Genomic DNA, 22,868 nt, shown 5'->3' on the forward strand with positions numbered 1-22,868 from the left:
ATAGCCTTTTTTTCTGCTTCTCTTTTCCTACTACTCATTCTAACCTGCCTTGTATGAGGACTTTCCTGGAACCTTCTCACAGTAATTAACAGCAGTACAATTCCAAACAATGCTTAAAACTGATCACAAGATATTTGTTCATCTTCACTGCTTGCTGGCATAAAAATAACTCTTCCACATAATTATCTATCACATACAGCAATCTGCATAAGCAAACGGCTGAATTAGCTTGCTGGAAAACAATGAAAGACTGCATTCATAATTGCAATATGCACTCAGGAAACCTCAGAAATCTGTAAAAATTGATCTGTTTTCTGCAATATATCCTATGATGCTAATTTTCATTTAGATGCTTATAAGAAACAAATGAAACAAATAAACAAATGAACAAATGAACAAAAACCCACCAAAAAACCTCATGCAGTCAAACAAGGGTGTAATCAAGAATTGTGCTGCTAAATGTGGGAGGCTGGCACTATCCTTTGAACAGAACTATTTGGAAGAGCAGATGAGAACAGAGTACAGACTGGTATCAAAGCCAGAGAGTAATTAGAGACAATTACAAAATCAGTCCAAAGTCCCCAGAGAAGACAGGGAAGCTGTCTGGGTTCAAAAGTATGATGGAAAAGCATGAGAAGAGCACACCGGGTTCTTGGAGATCAAGCCATGTACACATAGCCAGAGATCGAGGGTGTTCATTTAGGCACAAGGCTCCTGGGAGTGCTGCAGTATAGAAATATTGGCAATCAGGACACAGAAAAGGGAACTGGGAAAATAACAGGAAAAAGAAAAGCAAGATTCCAGCAAGCCTGGGAAAGGATTTTAGTACTGCATGAATGCTGAGAACAAGAAAGCTGAGAAATTAAGAAGGACAGGTATCTGTCCTGCTCCTGCAGTGCTTCTGGGCTCTGAGGCAGTGCTGTGCACACCTGTGACATTGAAGACAGTCTGTGCAGAGGGGTAGGAACAGAAAGAAATTGATGGAAGGGGAAACAAATGACACAAAACCATCTAAAGACGAGATTTGCAGCTGCTGGGATTCAGAGAGTCTGCAGGGAGGGGAAGAAGCTCTCTCCTATCAAAGGATCTTGCTCTCGGGACATGTCAGAGCAACACATATGTCTGCTTACGTGGACTGCTCATCACTCAAGCTGTGATGCACTAACCAAAGCCCAAATATCATCAACTGGCCTCCTGGCAGAAGAGTAGCCACCTGCAACAGATGCAACTTGGACCTGGGGCTGGTGCATGCTTTTGTCAGAAACATCAGTGCAGCAGGTTCAAATGTGGTGAGAACTTCAGCAATGGAGTGCAGCAATGCCCTGGTCTTAGCCTACAGAATATACACAACCAGGGCCTGCTTCATTGCTCCTTGTCACAGAAGTTCCACAGAGCAGTGATATTGCAGGAAGACTGCAAGTTACAATCTTCACACACATCTGAACAAACATCTCAGCTCTCACACATTTGGCCCTTGTTAGGGTAAATTTGTAACCACAACTCCCTGTTGCCAACACAGAAATTCTCACAGACTCTGAATACAAATGCCTTTAGTGTTTAAGTAAGTATTCTCCTTGCCTTGTCTAGATCTTTCATCCTCACCAAAGCAATATGCACTAAGACTAGAAAACCACACATGGATGCTGACACCAGTCTCAGTTTTCCCCCTTTCCCAAAGGCCATATGGTTCATGGTGGAGGGGATGTGATACTTCTCTGGGAATTAGCACCTACCTTTTTTAACGCTGATCCTAACATCTTCCTTTCCCTGGAGCTAGAGTAAAAGATGGGAGTCATGGCAAAACAATCGTGTAGTTCACACCCTCTACCCAGCCCTAGTCTGAAGCGTGGATGCTAGCCTTATTGAGTTGGATGTGCTGCTGGATGTGCCTGTAGAGTCCTGCTGACTGCTAAGAGGCATAAAATGGAGTAGGTTCTCCCCAGCTGAGCCTAATGTGCTGCTCCAAAATAGTAGCAGACAGAACTTCCTTGTGGAAACACAGTGAAAGAGGTAAGGAGGTGCAGGAAGAAGAGAAGGGCAAAATTTTGCCTTGCTTATTCCCTTGCATTTATTGAGTCCCTTAGATTCACACAATTTGGCATATTCATCTTTTGACCATGTCCTGAAAGGTTAATTCAAGCACTGGTGCAGCCTCAGGTATGCAGCCTTTCATCTCAGCTCCCTATTGCTCCCATCCTCTTGCATTGCCTGCCCAGACAATAAACACGCGTGTATTTTGATGACCTCCTGGGCATGCACTGCAGTTGATTCAGTATCTTTGCCTCCTCATACAACAAGTATGTCTGTAATTAAGAGATATTGCAGTAAGCACATGCACTGTGAGCTCTTTGCACACTGAAGAAAAACAGTCTCCTACACTGAAAAGGTTTTCCTACTAGGGTACAACTATTGGGGGAAAGCTGAGTTCTGTGTCCGCCACAGCAAAAATACTGACCTCTCTTTAAAGTGAGGCAAGCATTTGCAAAATGCTTTTGAATTATATGGGAAGGATGAGTTCAGGTTAACTGGCACCACAGTCACATACCAGCTCCAAATGCAAAGAAGAAACTCTTGTCTGGGTGCTCTTCCAGCAGGTCCTTCACCCTCCTGCCCATTCGCTCATTTCGTTTGTAGATGAGCTCCTGCCGGAAGTAGCTGTCTATTTCTTGGGCAGTAATGCGTTCATGGGCTGGAAGTGTAGCATTAATGAAATTTGGGACCTAAGGTAGAAAAAAAAAGTCTTCATGAAACAGGAATTTACTTCAGAGGCAGCCATTATGCACAGGCATTTTTGTTCCACACAGAGTGTAGCAACTGCCTCATCCCCCAAGGCACAGCCAGTAGGACAAAACCCAAAGCAAGCTAAAAAAATACTTAATAAACTTCTAATGATGCATGGTGCTTCATTTCTCTCAATGCATCATTTCATGAGCTAGCCAGATGGATTTTTTTAATTGAAAGTCAACAAATACTATCATTTTGCCACGTTGAAGACCCTAAACCCTGATTGTTCAGTTGAAGCAAGTAAGTATTTGCCCCTAACTGCCTTTAGCTACATACCTCTTTCTTAAATTGCCACAGGTATGACATAACTATAAAAATAATTATGCTCTTCTAAGAGAATTTGACTGGTATCAGAGCCCTCAGGCTGCCAAAGAATAACCGTGCAATTTGAAGTAGCTAAAAAAAAATCTCTAAACTTTAAGAGGGTAAGATTTTGTCAAGAAGGAACGCGTTACCACCTCCACTTGCCCTGTCCTGACGGTATCTTTTAAAATGCTGGCTTCCTCCCCTGGGGCCCCCAAGGACAGCTGTGGCTGCACACTACCCTGACCTCTTGCCAGTGGAGCAAAAATGTGGGTCTGCTATTGTTGCAGCAATCCTGGCTTCCTGACAAGTAGCTTTAGGCATTCAGTTATGGGGATGGTTAACTAAGGGGCCTGCAAGCAGTGATTTCTGGAGAGCAGACCCACTAATAAGCCAGGTGCTTTCCCATGCAAGGCTGCAGCAGATGCAGAGACTTTGGATTCCTCCAGAAACTATTACAGAATCTCTCCAAAGGGTAGTTAGCCCAGATGTAGTCATCTACTGGGCAACATGGAGTCAAATACAACTTATGGAGAAGTTCTACTTCAAACATAAACTGTCAGTATGGCACATTATCAGTATTCAGCTCTGCTGCCAAGGAGAATGCCCTGAGGTGGAGCCACTCACATTAAATAAAGGACAGTTTTTCCCTTGGCAACATGCTGGTCTCAGAACTGCTCTCTCCAAGGACCTAGGGGCAATGTCTGCAGTCTGTAACATCGAAACAGGATAGTGGTGCAGCATCTGCATCCTCTTAAAATGCTGGTCTCCTCTGAGAAATGCTTTGAAACCTGTGCATGGAGTGCACGGTGTAAAAGCTAGGCAGCATTGAAGACCAGGATGCCTGCACCTGCAGGAGGGTGGGTGTGCAGGATGGGGAGGCAGCAGCACACACACAAAGCTCGGCACCAGAGAAGCAGGAGTTAGTATGGCTCTGCAGCTCTGCAGTTCTGCACTGTATGCCACAGCAAAATGGTTATTCAGCACAGAAAGCTCAGGTACCAACACCTATTCAGCACCCGAAGGACAGAGCCTGTGTTTTCACTGATGTGCATGAATTGCCAGGCAATATCTCACAAACAAGAACAGAGAGGCCCGATGTCTCAGCCTGAGGTTAGTTAATCTAACAGCCCAAATAGGCCAAATTAGTCCCTGCTGGGCATTTTCTCATGGTTTAAAGATCAGTGTTACATTCCATTGTGCTGCTTAGGAAACCATCTCCATAAACCCAAGTCTGTGAGGTCTCAGAAGGTCTCTTTTCCTACACATTCAGTCTAAATCTATCTTTTCTTTGTTTCACTCCATTTCTCTCCTTTGGGCCTTGTCCACAGCACACAATCATACTAATAGGGAACATTAAAAAGCTTGTAACTCACCCAGCCTTACAAAAGTGTCCAAGCCACAAGTGCATTTCTCTGTTCTTATTCACAGAAGAGAGCCTGCTGCTGCTTTCTGTTGGCATTAGGTTTGCTCATACCTAAACTAGCTTAATACCACAGGATCCTTAAGAAAGTAAATTATTAACTCACAGAGCTTTGATGCTAAAGCGAAAACAGCACTCATCCAAAAGGGAAAGCCAGGTGCACCTTTGCTGCTTGGGTGCAAACTCAAGCAAACTTTGCTTGAGGTGGTGCAAACTCCTGGAACAGAAGGCTCAGGAAAGCAGATGTGCCAGGGAGCCAGAAACATGCCCCTGGCCCTCACCCAGAAAGGAGTGAGAGACGAGCACACGTGTTACAGGGGTTAGCACTACAGGGAGATGTGTGTAGCACAAGGGCTGCAGCGGCAAGACTCACTTGAGAAGTGTCATGGTTGAAGATGATGGAGCTGAGGTCCCCACAGTTGTAATGCTTGATAAGGTCTTCTGTCGTATAGGGGATCTGGAAACTGCCTGCTCGGAGGCTCTCCTGCTGCAAGAGAGTCTGATTCAAAGCAAAGACCACCTGAGGGAGGGGGAGAAGGGAGGAAAAGACAGAGTTCCTGGTAAGTTCTCTTTTCATCCCATGAGAAGGTCACAGACACAGCCACTGGCTGAAGGCTCTCTGAAGCTGCTCCTGCTCTGAGCCTGCCAGTCTAGACATCACCAATCCATGCCTCCTACAGCGCCACAGCTACTCACACCTTGGATCCCGGCTGCTCAGGGGGAATGGACTCGCCACGTTTAACTCAATGGGGTTTTGCCTGTGACTTGATGAATACAAATGCTACAAATGGGCAGGCAGAAGCAGGGGCAACCTTGCTCCCTTAGATGACAGCTTGCCTGATCACCACAGAGCCCCAGGGCCTGACAGGCTCCTATCCTCATATCTCCTCAGCCACCTTCCTAAACAAAGCATGGCTTCTCCTTGTTTGCCCTTCCTTCCTCATTTGCAAGAACAGTCACAGGCTGTTGTTTCCTGCTTTGTGTCTCCTCTCAGACACCACACCTATTTCAGGCAGGAATGGCTCTCTGGAGCAGGCCAGGGAAGAGTGGTGGCTGCTGGGGCACACGGGAAGCTGCTCTCCCTGCAGCGGCTCAGCACTCAGTCTCTCCCAGCTGACTGCCTCTCCAGGCAGGGTGCTGACAGCATTCCCTCCTCCTCAGCCTTCTCCTGGGAATGCAAACATTCCCATCCCCTTGGCCTCAAGGAAAACTATCTGGCTGCCCAGGGACCTCTCTGTTGCCCAAAAAGAGAGACAATCAGACAAGATCACTCTCCAGATGTGGCTGCCTCCCCACCTCCAGCACAGCAGAGCTCTCCCAAGGGCTGACCCAGACACTGGCGGCTGATCCAAGTGTCTCCTGCCATGGGCACTGCACAGCCCATGAGGGTGGCAGCCACTAAAAGGGTACAAGAGAGCACTTTGGACCAACAGGGGTCTCTGAAGCCAAACAGATGCAAAATCTCTGTACCTCCAGCCACTGCAGACAGCACCCACCAAGCTCCAGAGAGGCAGGAAGCCAAGGAAAGACTTGGGGTGGAGCTCCCCAGGCTGAACATGGGATGCCTGTGGGCACCTTCGGTGAGGCATGGAGCTGCATACTCTCCTGTGCAGGGACCAGGCCTCTGTCACCACCTGGCAAGTAAAACACTACCATCTCTTGCGAGCACATCTCTTCATGCTTACACCAGGCTACCACTGGTTTTCACACCAAAACTGGACAACTGTAACAACCTTTCTGACTACCTACTGCTCTGTTATTTTTATTTTTAAAGGAAGTAAGCTCGGATATACTGCTTTGAATTTTTTCAAAAATTACCCATGAGAGTGTTATTTTGTAAGCTCTGTAAGCTCTCTGTGTAATTAACTCCTCCTGGACATTTGCCTCAAACACCATCAAAGGCACTCGAGAACTAAATGTATTTGCCAACACTATGAAACTCACACATGAGTAAGCGTACTCACTGTACTGAGACTATGTGAACCAAATTTTGGGATTACAGAGCAGATGTAGAAACAAACAGGTGCAACTTCCCCACCACAATCATCTGTCTCCTACAGAAAGGTGCAAATTCCATCAGACTTGAAATCATGCTGTCCCCACTACAGCTAGACTTACTTCTTTGGATCCAAACCACTGCGTATGTAACCCAATATGAAAGCACAAAACAGAGCATTAATTCTGGGAGGGTGAATAGCAACATTCACTCACATCTCATTTGTGTAAAAAGGGAAAGAATTCACTTTATTGGTACAAACTGCACTCAACTAAAATAATAACTCCGTGTAGATGCTTGGGTAAGTTACATATAACTAAGCAGTGCCTATCTTGCAAAGGACCTCTGTTATATTTTAAAGTAAATTGAACAAAACCAAATTGAAACCACTTTACATTTGAACAAAGGTTTGCATGCAGGCTAGAGTTTATCAGACTCCAAAGTCATTATTTTCCATTTGTTTGGCTTCAGAGAACTCTTGGTGGATGCTGATGACCAGACAACGTTCACTGAGAGACAAACCAAACCCATCCTGAAAATATGGGACTTCTACAGCCATGACTGCTAGGTCATGCCAGGAAAATGTCACATGTACAATTTGGCTGGACAAAAATAGGCCATGAGAATAGCCTATTTTTAAGCAATTGGATACCACCTGCTTGATTATTTACCATTAAAGCAGTATGCCCTTTTTCAGACTTCGAAACAATGACCAGACAGTCCCTGTCCAGACAGCAGTCAGGAAATGCAGCAGCCTCCTGAGCTGGTCAGGTAGCAGTGCCTCAGTGTAGACTAAGCACATCAAAGAGGCTTTGCAATCTTTACTGTTTGATTTTCATCCAAACACAAATCAGTAGAGGGTAACTTGCTTCTGGGGAGAAAACACCAGCCTGCTGGGTGAGACATGAGAAAAAGGACAATCTTGCTCTCTCTGTTGTACCCCTGCAGCCTGTACTCCTGCTGTCACTTGCTCTGCACGCTACCCTCAGGTCCAAACAGACCTCTTCCCTTCTCCCTTGCAATGTGCCTCAGGTGAAATAGATTGTCTTGCCTCTACACAGACTGGGCCTGCACTGCAGCAGCCAGGCCAAGCCATACAGGCATCTTCCTTCCTGTGAGCACACAGTAGGCTGCAAAGAGCGACATCAATCTGCTCAAAAACACAGCATAAATTTCAATGATGACCTACAGTTATGAGGATGACAAATAGTCACAGGAACAGAGGCAACTCACCCCCTCGTCCTCCATATCTCTAATGCTACTGCTGACATGACAAACAACTGCCCCAGTGAGGCAGCTCTGGCAGCTCTGTGGCCTTTGCTAAGAGTCCACCTTTCTGGTTGGGGGTGTGAGAGTTGATACTGGACATATGAAGAAATTTCAGGACGGCAGCAGCTGAAGGGCTTGCCTGCCCAAATAGAAAAGCACAAAGGACCTTTTACAATGAGATTGTTCATGTTTCATCTCAAAGAACAAAGTGTCCCAGCACACTGCTCAAGACTCCAACATCCCACCCTAACCACAACTGCCTGGGACTCCATGGCCATATTGGTGGTTTGAGCAGCAGTGCATCATCTGCTTTTCTTCTTTTGTCATGGAGGATTACAGCTATTCCCTGACAGCTCAGGCTTTCCCACAAACAACATATTTCCCCACTTAGACCACCTGCATCCTATCACTGTACATAGTACATGAGGGGAGGTTCGCACAAGAACCACCTGAAGTCCCCCACATAGAGAGTGGACCTCCACCTTGGCGCTGTGAGGGACAGGGGTTGTCTCTGCTCCTTTGAGTACAGCAGCAGTAGCTCGTGTCTTTCTGCACCAGAAGCAAGAAAATCAAGACACAACAAAGAGGCAGAAATCAAGAGAGCATCAATGTCCTTGACAATCAGCCCTCCCTAATGAGTTACAGAAATTCATGCATCAGGCTTTGCACAGCTGGAGTACAGGAAATTCTGTTGTCAAAAATACTCTCCACATCAGCTGGTCTGAACAGAACGGTGGCATCTGCTGGAGAGGGGATGATGGCACACCTACTGAACAGCTACACAGGATTACAATTTGCCATCAGTGTAAGGGTACAGCCTCTCAAAGCAATTAGATAGTTCCTCTCAATTCCTCTATCACTCCTACCTTCTTGGGGGAATTGAAAGTCCTCAGCAGAAAGAGAGGGGTAAAGGGGCAGGATCTGTTTGCGATATCAGAGGTTGCTTAAATCTCTGCCCTAGTGAGAAGGTTATCTCCAGTAAACAGTAATGGATAAACTTTGTCAGGGTCTCAAAAAAAAAGGTCAAGATTCCTGAACCTACTGTCCTTGAAGGATTTAATTTTCTGAGATGGGTCTTGCTCAGAAGTTGATAACTCATTATCTGTCATTACTTCTCAAAGAAAACATTAGACTGGGTGCAAAGTGATGCTTAAAGAAGACCACAGCCATCAAACTCTGCAAACTGGACATCAGTCTTGTTTACCAGGTGTGAAAAACTGAAGAAAGTCAACAGAGCAGAAGCAGGTACCACATCAGCAGCTGGTCTGAAATTGCTATATTTGCTAGGCACAAATATTGCTTATCTTCTAAAATCCCCATCCAATCCTGCAGTCCTTTTATTGCTAGTAATTCCAAGCAGTTAAGAAAACAGCAAATATGGAAAGGTTAAAATGAAATTTTTGTTTTTTCTTAGAAATTAAACCTAAGAATTTGGGTAGATCTGAGCTCCTCCAGTAGGTGGTACAAAAAGTATTCTTCTGTTTTGCAGACATCTCTTGCATGACACTATTTTACTATTTTCAAGATCTTTCCTGTATTGGAATGCACAGAAATCACTCTACATTCATCCTCCTTGCAAGACTATTCTTCCTCATTTCACACACCCTCTCGAGCAACTCCATCCTACTCTGTTCCATTAAGTGTATTCATACTAGCATCAAAGCATCTTCTGAAAAGATGCATTTTGAGAACAAAAGTAACAAGTTTATTAGAAAGGGATTTTTTTTATCTCCCACATCCCATTTTCACTGTGATCCCTGTTTTCCCCCAACCCTCTCCCTTTTTGTACTGTGGAAAAAATCGATTAAGCTCTCCAGTATACATATTGCTGCAAACCTCATTCTCCTCCTGGAGATTTCTTCAGCTGTCAGGAGACACTTGTCCCCTTTGCCAGCATTGTTGGAGTGGCCTGCTAGGCTAAGGGGGTGGGGAAAGGGGAGTTAGAGCCTGGCAGATGCCTTTTTTGTCAAAGACAAAAGACCCCCTGCCATCCTCTCCACTTTTCAGTACTTTCATCCACATTGGATCAAAGTGCTACTCTGCATATGAAAGGAACCTGGCATTATTCGCCTCAAATTAGCCTATCGCCATCCCGCTAGCCTCCAAGTCTTCCCAACAAAAGCACTCACATCTGTTCCATCATTTGCCTCATCTTCGGGGTTTTTTTTCTTTCTGCTCTCAGTTTTTGAGGGCCATTCAACCCCTTGAATTATAGTCTGGGGAGCATCTTCCTTGCTCTGGGATCACTCAGCCGGACAATTTGCTTTTAATTGTCTTAAGGAATCATGGGCTGCTTTTGGGTCCTTCCCAGAGACAAACTGCATCCATTACAGCTTCCATTCAGCCTCTTCAGCCAATTCTTTCCCTTTTTCTCCTCCTTCTCAAAAGCACATTTCTCTGCTTGCTCTTCACCTGGAGGAGACCATTGCTTCTCTGGGCCAATGAACACTATTGCCCCAAATCAAACCAGGCCTTAAATCAAAAGCATCATGACTAAAAAGTCAATAATCCTCCTTTGTCATAGTAATGATCCAGGAGACCAAGTGTTGAGAAGAAAGCAGGATTTCTTGCTCCAGTGTGATGCAGCTCTTTAGAAGTCTGGTGAGCTTTCAACAGAAAGTTGGGACTGGCAATGCCAGTGCCTGAAGCCTGAACCCACCTACCGTGAGGAGCTCCTGCACACACAGGCGGGAGAAGCCTGATTTTGGCATGGGCTGAAAATGGCAAAAGGAGGTTTAACCCACCATCTGCAGCCTTCAGAGACATCTAAGTCACTTTCAGAACTGTTGCTTTAGTAATGAAGAGAGAAAAATGAGGCAAATTCTCAAACTTGAATCACTTCTGTGAGAAAGATTGGATTAAAGCCATTAGCAGAGAGAGGTGGTATGAGGGACCTGTCCAGCCGACAAGAGACAAACAGTAGAAGTCAATGAAATAAAAGGAAATGGAAACTACTTTAGGATACTTATGAGTTACGCATTTCCCATGGGCTTCGTATTATTCATATTTGGGTTTTTTTCTCAATGCCAGCATTGCAAATAGAGGAAGCATCTTTTCTGTAGCAGCATCGTCCAAGTCACTTAGATGACATGCAGTTTGCCTCAAGTCAGACAAAAAAATGTAGACACAGGTAAAGGCAGTGAAGAATTTGATCTGTCTCTGCTGACAATAAACTCACACTAACACATCTTTTGCCAAATTTTTGAAGTGTGTCTTACCAGGACCAAACAGAAGACACTGAAAGTTTTAAGTTGTTGTCTGGAATTTAAACAGGAATACACAAACCAACCCGTTTTCAATGAGGAGCTATAAAAAACAAGGCTTTAGAAGCAATTAATGAATTTTTCCTTCTCTTCTTATTGCAGAAGGATGGTTGATAATGTTGAATCAAAGGAACACTACTTACAGCACTGCTGGAAGAACTGCAATGCATTTACTTTAACAGACTGCACTAATACATAGCCTTTTGTCTGAGTAATTTACAGTGATTTACAGTGTAAAATGTAATTTTTATGTTTCCATGGACTGCAGCAGAAATAAATGCCCCACAATGTGCTGAATGTGGGGTAAGACCAGCAGTAGAGTAGATTGTTCTCATTTCTCAGGATGGCTTGTAATTTACCACTGGACACCTCCAAGACCTCACAGGAACTTGCTCCCATTTTCTATAGGGTTAATTATGTGACTATGAACCTGCAGCTGCACTCCTCCTGAGAAATCTCCATCTAAGCTTATTGGGATTCCTCCCTGTTCTGCAGGAATCTCCCAAGCTTTCATTCTATAGTGCATAGGAAGTGCATTCTTAGTACAGTGTAGAAAATCCTTGAACTGGTGATCCATATTTACACATTATTGGAGAAAGATTAATCTTTTTTTTTAATGCCATCTTTGTTAAAGATTTGGTAAATATTACCAAAGTTTGTTTCTAAAATCTTCACATATCAAATCTCCATCAGATACATTTTTACTTCAAGAAACAGACTAGCCCTTTGTCTAATTTCAGATTTCTATAGTCCTGAAGCAAAGTTTAAGGCAAAAAAATCCCCTTTATTTTCAACCTACTACACTTAGAATTCCTACCTGTCTCCTACTCAGCATTTCTTCAGTTAGCAATGTCCAGCTTCAAAATAATTTGGAACAATGACCAAAATGAAAAGAAATTACTAGCTGTCTTTATTTCTCTTAGAATATACTCACCTGTCAATTTACAGACCTGTCTAACCAGTACACTAGTAGCAATCATTTCTTTCTTTTGTGCAATACTTACTTCACAAGGCACTTAACAGAACCATCTCAAGATTGTATTAAAAAATAAGCAAGTTGCAAGGCAAAAAACCTGAAACTAGGGTTTCCTGGGCTGAGACTAGATATTCTTTTAAAATTCAACATCGGCAACTGATGTTTTAGTTGGCATTTTGTTTGTTTGTTTTGAATAATCTTCTGCTAAAATAGTTGCTTTGATCCACTTCCTCTGCTTTCCTTTTCACTGGATAGTCTTAAATGCAGTTGAAACAAAATAAAAATCCTGAGGTTAACAGATTTTTTTTTACACTTTTTAACATCCACACAGGAAAATTATCTTAGAAAGGAAAAAAATTTGACTTTCCAACTGTAGAAAGCATTTAAAAAATGTAGAAATTATGACACTTCACTGTGTTTTTGACTGTAAGGAGTAAACTAGTAAAATTGCTGAAGACTGCCTGTCTTTCACAGCTTAAGGACAACATTTAGAAGCACTTTCTATCTTCCTGATCCACAAATACAGACACTAAACAAACTTGGTATTAATGACATGGGGTTTAGCTGCCATGTTTTTTTCACTCAGTGCTCACAGATGCTCTTTGGAATGCTGCTAGATGAAAGAAAAAAAAATACCTTCAGTATTTTTTTAATTTGTCCTCTCTACCACAGGCCATGTATAGCTTAGGACTAAACAACAAAGATTGCTTCCTTAGAAATTTAGAATACCGAACATATTCTCACCAATATTTGTACACCTTTTTTTTGGTGGAATGAAAAAATTCAGAACACATATTTTTAATTGACTGGAATGCTTCCCCATCTTTCTGCAAAACTGATGTACATTACTTGCACAATTCCTCTATGTGTGAACAAATCAAGACTGCAAGGTTGCTGGAGTCAATAACCTAACCTTGCAGTGCCACAAACAGGCCCAGACAGTTATCATATGTCTTCTGGTAACCATGCAACAAGATCTTTGGGTTTTCTTTAAGTTCTGCCAGCTAGGAAAGCATGTTCTGTATAAAACATTCAGCACCGATAAAACATTTTTCCACTCAATAGAACAATTAGGCCAGGACTTTGGCTGCTGTTCCAAACAGAACAACAGTTTTGAACTGCTCTTTATGTTGTAGGCAACTATTAAGAGAAGGTTCTGGCTTCCCAAAGGAGCACAGCAGAGCTGAGATGACCTTTCCATCGGTACAGGGGTGAAAGGAAGATTTACATGATATTTCTATGTTGTTATATAATGTTACACTTGCAACAAAAAACTTCAAACAAGAACTGCTGGAATGGTCCCTAGCTGGTTTCAAGAGGATCAAAGGCTGGAAGTTCTCAATGCAAAAGTTTTCCAAGAGGAATGACTGACAAGATTTTCAAACAGTGAGACACAGACCTAAGTCTGTGTTCTTCATAGTACCTGTGAGCTCAGCCACACAACAAAAATAGCATGTCCCAAGGTAGGATGGGAATTTACAAGCCACCAGCTGTGCAGTAAGAACCTCCTAAGGTGATACCCTTAGAATGAGTCACATGGATCCACTGCCAGACGGCACCTCCACTCACCTCCCCGGCTGTCCACATTAGGACACGACCAGTTGTCCCGGTTCAGCCAATACACCAATCTGAAATATTTAGATTTTCAGACCCAGGAAAATCCATCTGCTGCCAATGCCATGAGGAAGCTGCTGTTTGGCACTTTGGAGCAAAAGGCTAGAAAGTATCTGGGTGGTTTTGTTACATTTTTGTTTCACTCTTGGAAAGAATTGTTTCATGCCAACAAGGATCCCTCAGGAATTTTAAATGGCTGTCTAAATTCAACTGATTTGCAACACATCTCCTATAAGGTAAACTGTTACTGGCAAAATATGGAAGATTTTAACCTGTGGTCTTCTGAACCAGTTTCAATGCATCCAAGCCAGAAGAAAAGAGTCTTATTTTCCTGTGCCAGCCCTGAGCAGTACTTGCTCACTGTACTACATGCCTTTATTATTCAAATTCCTCTGCTGCCTACATTTGAAAATAAAAGTGTTATATCATCAAAATGTAACTGCAGTCCATAAGGTAAGAAAGCAGAAGGATGCTAGCTCAAATTGGACAGCAGAAGCTTTATTAAAGGTCTCCTCCATCACTACCACTTGGAATGGTCAAAAAAAAAGGTACTGCAAGATTTTGTGGGGCAAAAAGCCATGAGAATATCTTTGAACTTAAACCTTTTAGACCAACTGAACAGAAATGTCTTAAGCTTTTCAGTGAACAAGGTAGACAACTTTTCCAACTGCTAACCCTGTCTCCTTTAGCACTTTTGAGCCCTAGATAGTCAAATTATCTTTTTAAAGGCCAGGACAGGTCACGTTCCCCACAGCAGTTCCAGCAAATGGTCACACACACTTACTGTCAGGGTAAGTGTTCTGGATAAACATTTGCTCAAAGATCCCTGAGAAAAGCAGAGCTCTCTGCCAAGAGCTCAGAAGTTTTGCTAAGTCACCGTGATTATGTAAGTCTGACTGGCAAGATTAAAATGGTCCAAGATAAGCAGGCAGGCTCTGAGGTGTGATGAAATGAACAGAAACAAGAACAAAGGATGTCAGGATTTATCTTATGGGCATGTTACACTTTGGCTTCAAAGTGAATTACTGGGTAGTTTTCCTGGGCTAGGCAGGGCAATGCTTTTCAGAAATTAGTGAAAAAGCCACAGTGTAACTGGTATCAACTCAACCAGCAACTCTCTGTATGAAAAAATGCAAGAATATATTGACTTATGGCCTGTAATATTCAGCACCAAAGCAAAATCTCTGGTGCAAAAGATTGTAAAGGATTCAAAAACATCAAGAGACTCAACTCCATTTTTTGAACAAAAAACCCTCAAGAAGGCCTGTACAGCATAAGCACGAGACTTGTACTACAAAAAGTCTACCCTTAAAATTTGGATTTGAATGAGAACACAATGTGTACAAAGTCCTGGGTTAAATTTCACTACTGTTATGCACCCCAAAGATCTGCTGAAGTACGCCTCCCTCGTGCATCATTACATTGTTAGTAGCGTGCACCTTCTTAGCGTCAGGCAACACCTACTGGAGCTCCTTATGCTTCTTTCTCTTCAGTCAAAATCTGAGATGCAGGCCCACAAGCCTTGTGTCTATGTAGTGTTGTGACACTGGATTAAGGATAAAAGAGTTCAGAGATTACTCTGGTATCGATCACTGATGCTATGAATTGTGACACAGAATAAGTAACATAAAGCACATAATCAGCCCTTGCAATATTCTACATATCCCACATCATATAGCTTCTATGGGGCTTTTTAAAATATTAATACACATTAAAGGATTAAAACACTCATCACAAACTCATATGCAAGGAAAATAAAGCTGGAATTGAAAAACTTGTGTCAAAATCCATCACACAGAAGAAAGAAACTCTCATAAACATGAACTTATACAAATTCTTCATTTGAGCATAGGAAAAATGCTGCCCTGTTGGTATTTTTGACTCATCTGTAAACTTTCTAACTAACAATTTCTGACACAAAGTTGCCTCCTAAGAACTGGACATGTGGTGTCTGAGAGCCAGAGAGGCGTCACTCCCAGGTGGGGAATCTTTTACTGGAGGCATTAACTGTGAGGGCCCCGATGGACTGGGTGGTACCGTGGCTCACAGGGAGCCCTTCCCAGCACTACCCTCACAGCATGCCCCAACACACAGTGCACCCTAACGCTGCAGCTCTTACACTGCATTCTCTCACGAGTCTGTTTCCAAAGCCGTGCTTGTTTGCCCTCCAAAGCAACCTTAGCTCCAAACCTCCCCTTCCTTTCTAGCAGCTGTTTTTTTCTGAGATGCACTAGCTTGCTTTCTACTCTTGGGAGTGGTTTTGCCTCCTTACACATGAGCAGGACAGGGATTCACTGACGACAGAGAAATGTCTGTATTACTTCTTGCCTAATTTTTTCAGACACAGCAGTATTTCATCAGGGAAGAAAAGCCCACAAGAGCCCTGCTAGTGTAGGAATCTTCCTAGACATTGCCCTAAGAACACATATCCAAAACCACCCCTCCACCAAAACCAGACTTGTGTTTCTCCCAGCCACACCAGTTTGTCAGGCTCTGCACCATTCAAGATTTAATAAAACTAAACAGAAACCTTACAGGACAACAGAGGTTCCTGTTCAGAACATGCCATATTTATTGTGTTGTTCAATGCACTTGGTTCTGAAAATTAAATTCACATCAAACATCTTGTATAGATCCAGCAAACCTTATATAGAATAACATCTGTTTGTGACAGCTCAAACATGCTGTCACATGTTTGAGCTGTCACAAACAGATGTTTGTGACAAAACTGCATTTCAAACTCTTACATAAATCCCAGAAAGCTTAGAAACATGGTCACACTTCCAGAATCTGCTGAGAGGCTTGGAATTAATGTAAAAAGGAAATGAAAGTTTTTGAAGAGATTTCAGAAGCCACTGGATACCTTGCACATCACTGTGATCTCTGTGAGTCCAAAATGCAGTGAATGCACATGCGAATTTCAAGCACAGAGAACATTAAAGCCTTTTGTCATGTGCATGCACATCACTTTCCAAAAATTCAGCTCTAACCAGCTACATGCTTCCAGCTGAACAGTGCTGAAAATTAGGTGTAATACTTGCTAGTGTCTCACTTCATTGCTTCTACTCACCTTCTTGCATTCAAAAAAGGATTTCACACTCTATGAGTGCATTGAGCTGGTTGTGATACATGGGCTGAAGCCCTTCTTCTTGCTGCACAAACCAGAGCTCTATATAAATTCTCTTCCTTTTCCATTCCAAGCCCCCTCTTCCAGGCTTACTTGTGACCTGCTGGCATCCACTTTGACTGTGTGACTATGCAAATAGGCCACTCAGCCAATGAAAGTGCCATTGGTGGCATGGGGACCTGACAAGTCCAGTCAGAGCTCACTCAATTCAGTGCTCCCAGTTTTCTGCTGCTCCAAAGGAGGGAAGAAGGGTAGGGTCTGCTCCCGATGGTCACATGTTAAGTGCTGTCACATTTGCTTTTTATAATGAGGCTCTCCATACCTCCTGGATGCAGCAGCAAAGGGTGTCAATATTTCAGTATGACATTTGAGCTGCAAGGTGATGTATCAGATTTTCCTGACACAGCAGTATTGATTCTCTGCCTGATGACAAGAAGCACTGTGGAAGGAAGTGCTTCCACATGCACCCATAAATGGTGAGAATGAGACCACAGGGAAATAACTCACTCCCTTGGTATGTCCTCTGCTCATCATCAAAGCTTAGTGCCAAACCCAGAATCCCAATCCTCTGCAGCCTCTACTGCAATCCCTCCAGTACAATTCCATCCAGGAGACCTTTCAGATGAAGTGGACAGAACTGCTACCTGAGAACAGTCCTGCTTGTTTTGTTCACATCAGAACAGTGCAAGCTCGCAAACACAAAACAGCAGCACTACTGCTCAAAAAGTGCAAACCTGAGTCATACAGCAGGATCTCAGCATGTCCAACTGCATACACATTCCTGAACAGTATCAAATCAAGTAAAACAAAACTTAAAGCCTGTACACCCTGGCAAGGAACTACTTTATTCTCTATCCTTGGCTAGGGAAACAATCTATTCCAGCAACGGAATGTGGCATTTCTCTGAAGTCCTCTTTTTGCAAGAAGGATGGTCAGCTAAATGTCAATCCAAATGATGAATGTGTTCCCAGCCTGTCTGCTAGAGACCCACAGCCTCTGCTGGGAGTATATCACTCCTCTGCAGAGGCCCTCAGAAAATATTTTAGCACATTTATTTTTTATCCAGGATGGAACATAGAGACAATTTTACTCACGTTTCAATTAATCCAGGCCCATGTTTTCAGTTTACTCAGCAATCACACAACTCTGCTCCAGAGGTCCTCAAAATTTTGTCAGGACAACCTTTTATCTTAAATTACTCCATGAAGCTCAAAAGCAACTGGGCCAACCCTCAGTACATTATGTCAAAGATGTGTTTGGTGCAGCACAGTGATGATTTAAATTTTGGTCAGACAGAGGAGTCATCCAGAGACACCCGGCGATTATACATGAAATGACTGCACATTTTGAAAAACTTCATCAAAAACCAAACCTAAGCAATTATGAAATAAAAATAATACATACTTTAAGCCTTTCATAGTTTTTTCTGTACTAATGGAATTGTTGCAACAGCACTACACAGAATGGTCTGAAATCTTCTGCCAGCAGAAAGGCTTAATTCAATTTCAAATCAAAAATAGCTGAAAAACTGTTTTTGATAGAAGTGCTGACATGTTTGACCTTCATTTGAAACATTTGAAAATTGTTTTAATTCATTTTTCTGCTTAATAATTTCCAGGGACAGGGCTTTTGTCTTGTTAAAGACTGTTACTACATTTGCCTAGCTTAGTTTCCTTGGATCTCATTTGTTTTCCATGAAAGTTCAAACAGACTGCCTAGCAGTTTGTAGTACCCTGTGCTAGTTCCTTTAGAAGCCTTGGCTGCATGTGCCCACTTCTGCGGGTTTTTAAATAGTTACTTTTACCAGGTATCTTCTCACCCTCCCCTCATCAGTAAGTTTCTGATGAAACCAGTATCAGTTCTATTCTTTTCCTGATGGTCCATAATAGCACTTTTTTAAAACAAAAATATTTGCTTACTTCAGCCTTTCTGCCATGCTCAGGTAGTCCAAGGCTGTTCTTTCAAGTCCTTCTCTCCTCTCCTCTCATCTTCCTCTCCTACCTCCACAGCTTCTGCTCCCCTGCTGCAAAATGGTGCAATGAATATTTGGGCATAACAAGGGCAGACCTGCTGGTGGACAGTGCTCAAAAAACTGGCCACCAGAAAAAATATTTTGTACATTACTTGCTTATGTCCATTCAATTTTTTTATCACACTCATTAGACTTCACAGCTTTATCTACCCTATAAGAAAACTCCTAATTTAACAAGTCAAAGAAAAGTATTAAATGACCACCAACCTGTAAGTCAATTTCCCTTATTTGGAAGGGAACCTAAATAACAAAGCATCAGCTGCATAAGTAACTGTTTTGGCTAAACCCAGACAGTCCTCTGAAACTTTTATCCTACTTTTGAAGGGCAGCTACACACTGACAGGTTACTAGATGGAGTGGGAGTGGTTGTAGAAAGGGAGTCCTGTGGTCGCTTTCTATAAAAAGTTTTTTTACAGTCTTTCAAATTCTTAACTGCTGACACAAGAAAATATGTCTGCTTTTGTCATAAGGTTCTTAATCCTCACCCCTATTCTTTTCAAAAACAAAGCATGGGGTGTCTTTCAAAGGTGTTGGCAAGAATTACAGCTAACATACAAAAGCCTTGCAGAAAGCACACACTCTGGAGGGGAAAAACGCCCCACAGTTAACAAACAGTCCAAGTGCTACCACCAGGTTCCCTTTTCATAGGGTGACCAGATGGTTGCACCAAGCCTGTTGAAACAGCTCACCAGGAACTACCAGAAACTTGGAGCACGGGCTCACTGCTGTCACTAAAGCTTCCAACTGCAGAAGTCCTGCTCTGCAGATGTGAAATATCACAACCTCAGACACACTGCTAAAGCTCCCAAAACATTTGCTGCTTCTCTTTCCAAGCAATGCATACCAAACATGGACTTTAGCTAGAGCACACACAGTGCCCTGTGCTACGGGGCACAGCTGTACCACAGCTTACGAGTCTGCAGGCACACATGGCTTGGGACTCGTGCAGCACTGCAAAACACACTGCACTCAGGATCACTGCACAAACTGACACGGCTGAATGAACTAAAACACCACAATCCTTCCACATTCCATTTTATTCTTCGTATGTTCTGACATTATTTAATAAGTATTTGATATCAAATAAATGCTTATGGGATTTACTACATTAATGAAATAAATGTACAGTTACAATTAATTTGTAACATTTCTGACAAATTTGGGTTTCTAGCTTGTCATATCTCTTGAGCTTCCAAATCAAATGGGCACAGAAATCAAAGAACTTTTTAGACTTAGAAACAGGCAGTATGTTTAGGCAAGCTAATTTATGAGGTCTTCCCAGGACAGGGGCTCTCACTGCAAACTGAATGAGCCTTTCTGTAATAGGCTAAGGAGCTAAAAATAACAAAATTGATTGTGAACTCCTGGGTCGCTGTCTCAGTACGTGAAGATTTATTACAACAAATTTTGGTGGGGTTTTGGTTTGTTTTGGTTTCGCTTTTTCATTTTTGGTCAGATTGTTTTAATTCCAAGGTCAAAAAGGTCACTAGAACTTCCTCTTTGCAGATAGCACAGTATTTCACAACAGTTATGGTAAAATGTAAGGATAATCTCAGGTGGATCAAATCAAAATGTGGGAAGCAAAAATCAGGATCAATACAAAAATAAACATGAGGAATTATTGAGAAGGTAGTCATACCATCACAGGATCTGTGGGTGGCAAGGCATTAGAAAATTTGTGAATCAACAACATGATGTTTTTGCCAAAGCAGTTTCCAGTAGTGTAATACATAACAACTGGGAGGTAATTAAGCTGTCCTATCCAGTCCTGTCAAGGCCTCTGCCAGTCTCTTACATTCTGTTTTGTACACTACTGAGAAAGAAACAAGTTCAGAGTCCAGAGGAGAAAACGAAGACTGTTCAGAGGTTTGCAAACATAAGCTACCGGAAAGGATGAAGATACTGACTTAACCAATTCAGGACAAAAGAAGCCTGAGGAAAGAGACAGGCATCACCACTGTTCATCCTGCCTACACAAGACAGTTAACAAACGAAAAAGTCAGCAAATTATAGTCCACAAGAAGAAGACATCAGCTTGCAACAACAAATGTGTTGGGTATGAGGTGAAGCTAATATGGGAAGGAAAGAAGAGGAATGCATTTCCCTGGGTCACTGTACAGTTTCCAGCACTGCACTTAAGACACCATTAGCTTCATTTCCATGCATCATTTTTCTTTACTTTTACCTTGGGACAAGAAAATAAATTTAATTCAGGAAGTCTTTTTAACGGTCATAAGCAAATGCTCTCATGCTATAAAGTATATGCTTCCTCAGGCATGAAGACAGCAACTCTAGGCAAATAAACTGTTAGGAAAGGCTGAGTTGCAACATCCCTGTGATAGTTCTTCAGCCTTTGACACCTAATTCATCATGTCCTTACTAGTCTTGTGAAGCTGTACTCTTAAGGAAAGGAAGCTCAAAAAAAGGGCTCATTTCAGAAAGTAGAGTAAGTAGAATACTGTATATTACCTGCATTCAGACAAAAAAAAGGCAAAAAGGAAACAAGTTCTGTTCTTACAAGCCATACTAGAATTCATGGACAAAACCAAGAAAAGCGTCTCCAATTGTCATTTCCTACAATAGCAGTATCAATTGAATTGCCCAGGTCCATCTCCATTTTGAAGTGACGTAATACTTGGGGATTTTTGCTTTCTAAAAGGTTTGTTGCCTTATTTTCCCAGTTATCTCTGAAACATTCCTCATTTTCTAGGTCGGGCTACTTTGCCCAGAACTTTCCCGTTTCACATGGTACCAAAATACCAGATCTTAACAGCCCTGAAAAAGTGATTGCTGAAATGAAACCAACAGCTCTATTGACTGATAGGTTGCTCCAGCCTCTAGTCTTTTTTGCAAATTTGTTCCTCCCTATTAAAAAGGTTTCAGCTGCTGCTGTAACACTGTGCTGGTTTTGGATGGGGTAGAGTTAACTTTCTTCACAGTGTCAAGTATGGGCCTGTGTTTTGGGTTAGTGCTGCACACATGGTTAATAACATAGGGATGCTTTTGTTATTTCTGAGCAGAGCTTACATAGAGCCAATGCCTTTCCTGCTTTTTGTACTACCAGGCTGGTGAGGAAGTTGGGGGATGGCTGGAAGCATGGGAGGGGACACAGCCAGTAAAGGTAACCCAAACTGACCAAAGGGATATTCCAGACCATGAGACTTCTTGCTCAGTGTTCAGGATGAGGAGAAGAAGGAGGAATGGGGAACATTTGGAGTGATGGAATTTGTACTCCCAAGCCACTGTGAGGCGTGAGGGGGCCCTGCTGTCCTGGAGATGCCAAACACTTGCCCGCCCATGGGAAGCAGGGAATGGGTATGGCTTTTGCTTTTCCTTTTAAAGTGTCTTTATCTGGGCTGACTATGAGTTTTCTACCTCTTATCGTTCCACTTCTCTCCCTGATCCCATTCATGTGGGAATAACCAAGCTGCTGCCTGGGGCTTGGTTGCTGGGTTGCTGGCTGGGATTAAACCACAACAACTACAAACCTGAAACTGTGTACCAAACATTGTACACACAATAATTAAGAACCATCTAGAGCAGTGAAAAGAAATGTATGCAGAGAGAAAGTCAGCAATCAAAATAATACGTTAGTCTTCCCAAAAATTAATATCTGAGAAGACAGACTATAAAAAGCATATGCTCCCTGGCAGTTTTGTTAAACTCCACAAATGTACAAGATATGAAATATTTCTGTTTGTTACATGACAAAACAAGTCATCTTAGAGATTATTTACATAGTGATGGTTATACCTATCTTGGAATCATGAGACCTGGTGATAAAAAATTCATCTACATCATATGAGCTCAGTAGCTGTCTGCAAAACAGCTTAGTCAGGAACTTTAATAACTGCCAACTGCAGGTCCTTAAATTTCAATTTTATTAAATTAAACCAGTCAGTTTATCTTATAAACCTACTTAATATACCAAGTGTCATTGTTGAATTAGCTGTTAATTTAGTTACTGAGGAGAAATTATTCATGGATACCCACAGCGCTCAGAAGCCACTCAACTCATTCTTACAGCACAGACATACTCTCAAGATATTTCTAGTAACCAGAAAAGGTTGCTGAAAGTGAG

The 22,868-nt window shown here is 42.5% G+C and overlaps 1 protein-coding gene across 1 annotated transcript in view; it reads right to left on the minus strand.

Annotated features, from left to right (window-relative positions):
• TRABD2A (TraB domain containing 2A) overlaps positions 1-22,868 on the minus strand; it is an 81,917-nt gene that overhangs the window by 22,082 nt on the left and 36,967 nt on the right. The window contains exons 3-4 of the mRNA XM_059492758.1: positions 4,884-5,030; positions 2,546-2,720 (exon numbers count right to left, since the gene is read on the minus strand). Coding sequence (XP_059348741.1) covers positions 2,546-2,720; positions 4,884-5,030 — 322 coding nt within the window. The remainder of the gene's footprint in view (positions 1-2,545; positions 2,721-4,883; positions 5,031-22,868) is intronic.

Source organism: Ammospiza nelsoni, chromosome Z (genome assembly GCF_027579445.1).
Source record: "Ammospiza nelsoni isolate bAmmNel1 chromosome Z, bAmmNel1.pri, whole genome shotgun sequence".
NCBI lineage: Eukaryota > Metazoa > Chordata > Aves > Passeriformes > Passerellidae > Ammospiza > Ammospiza nelsoni.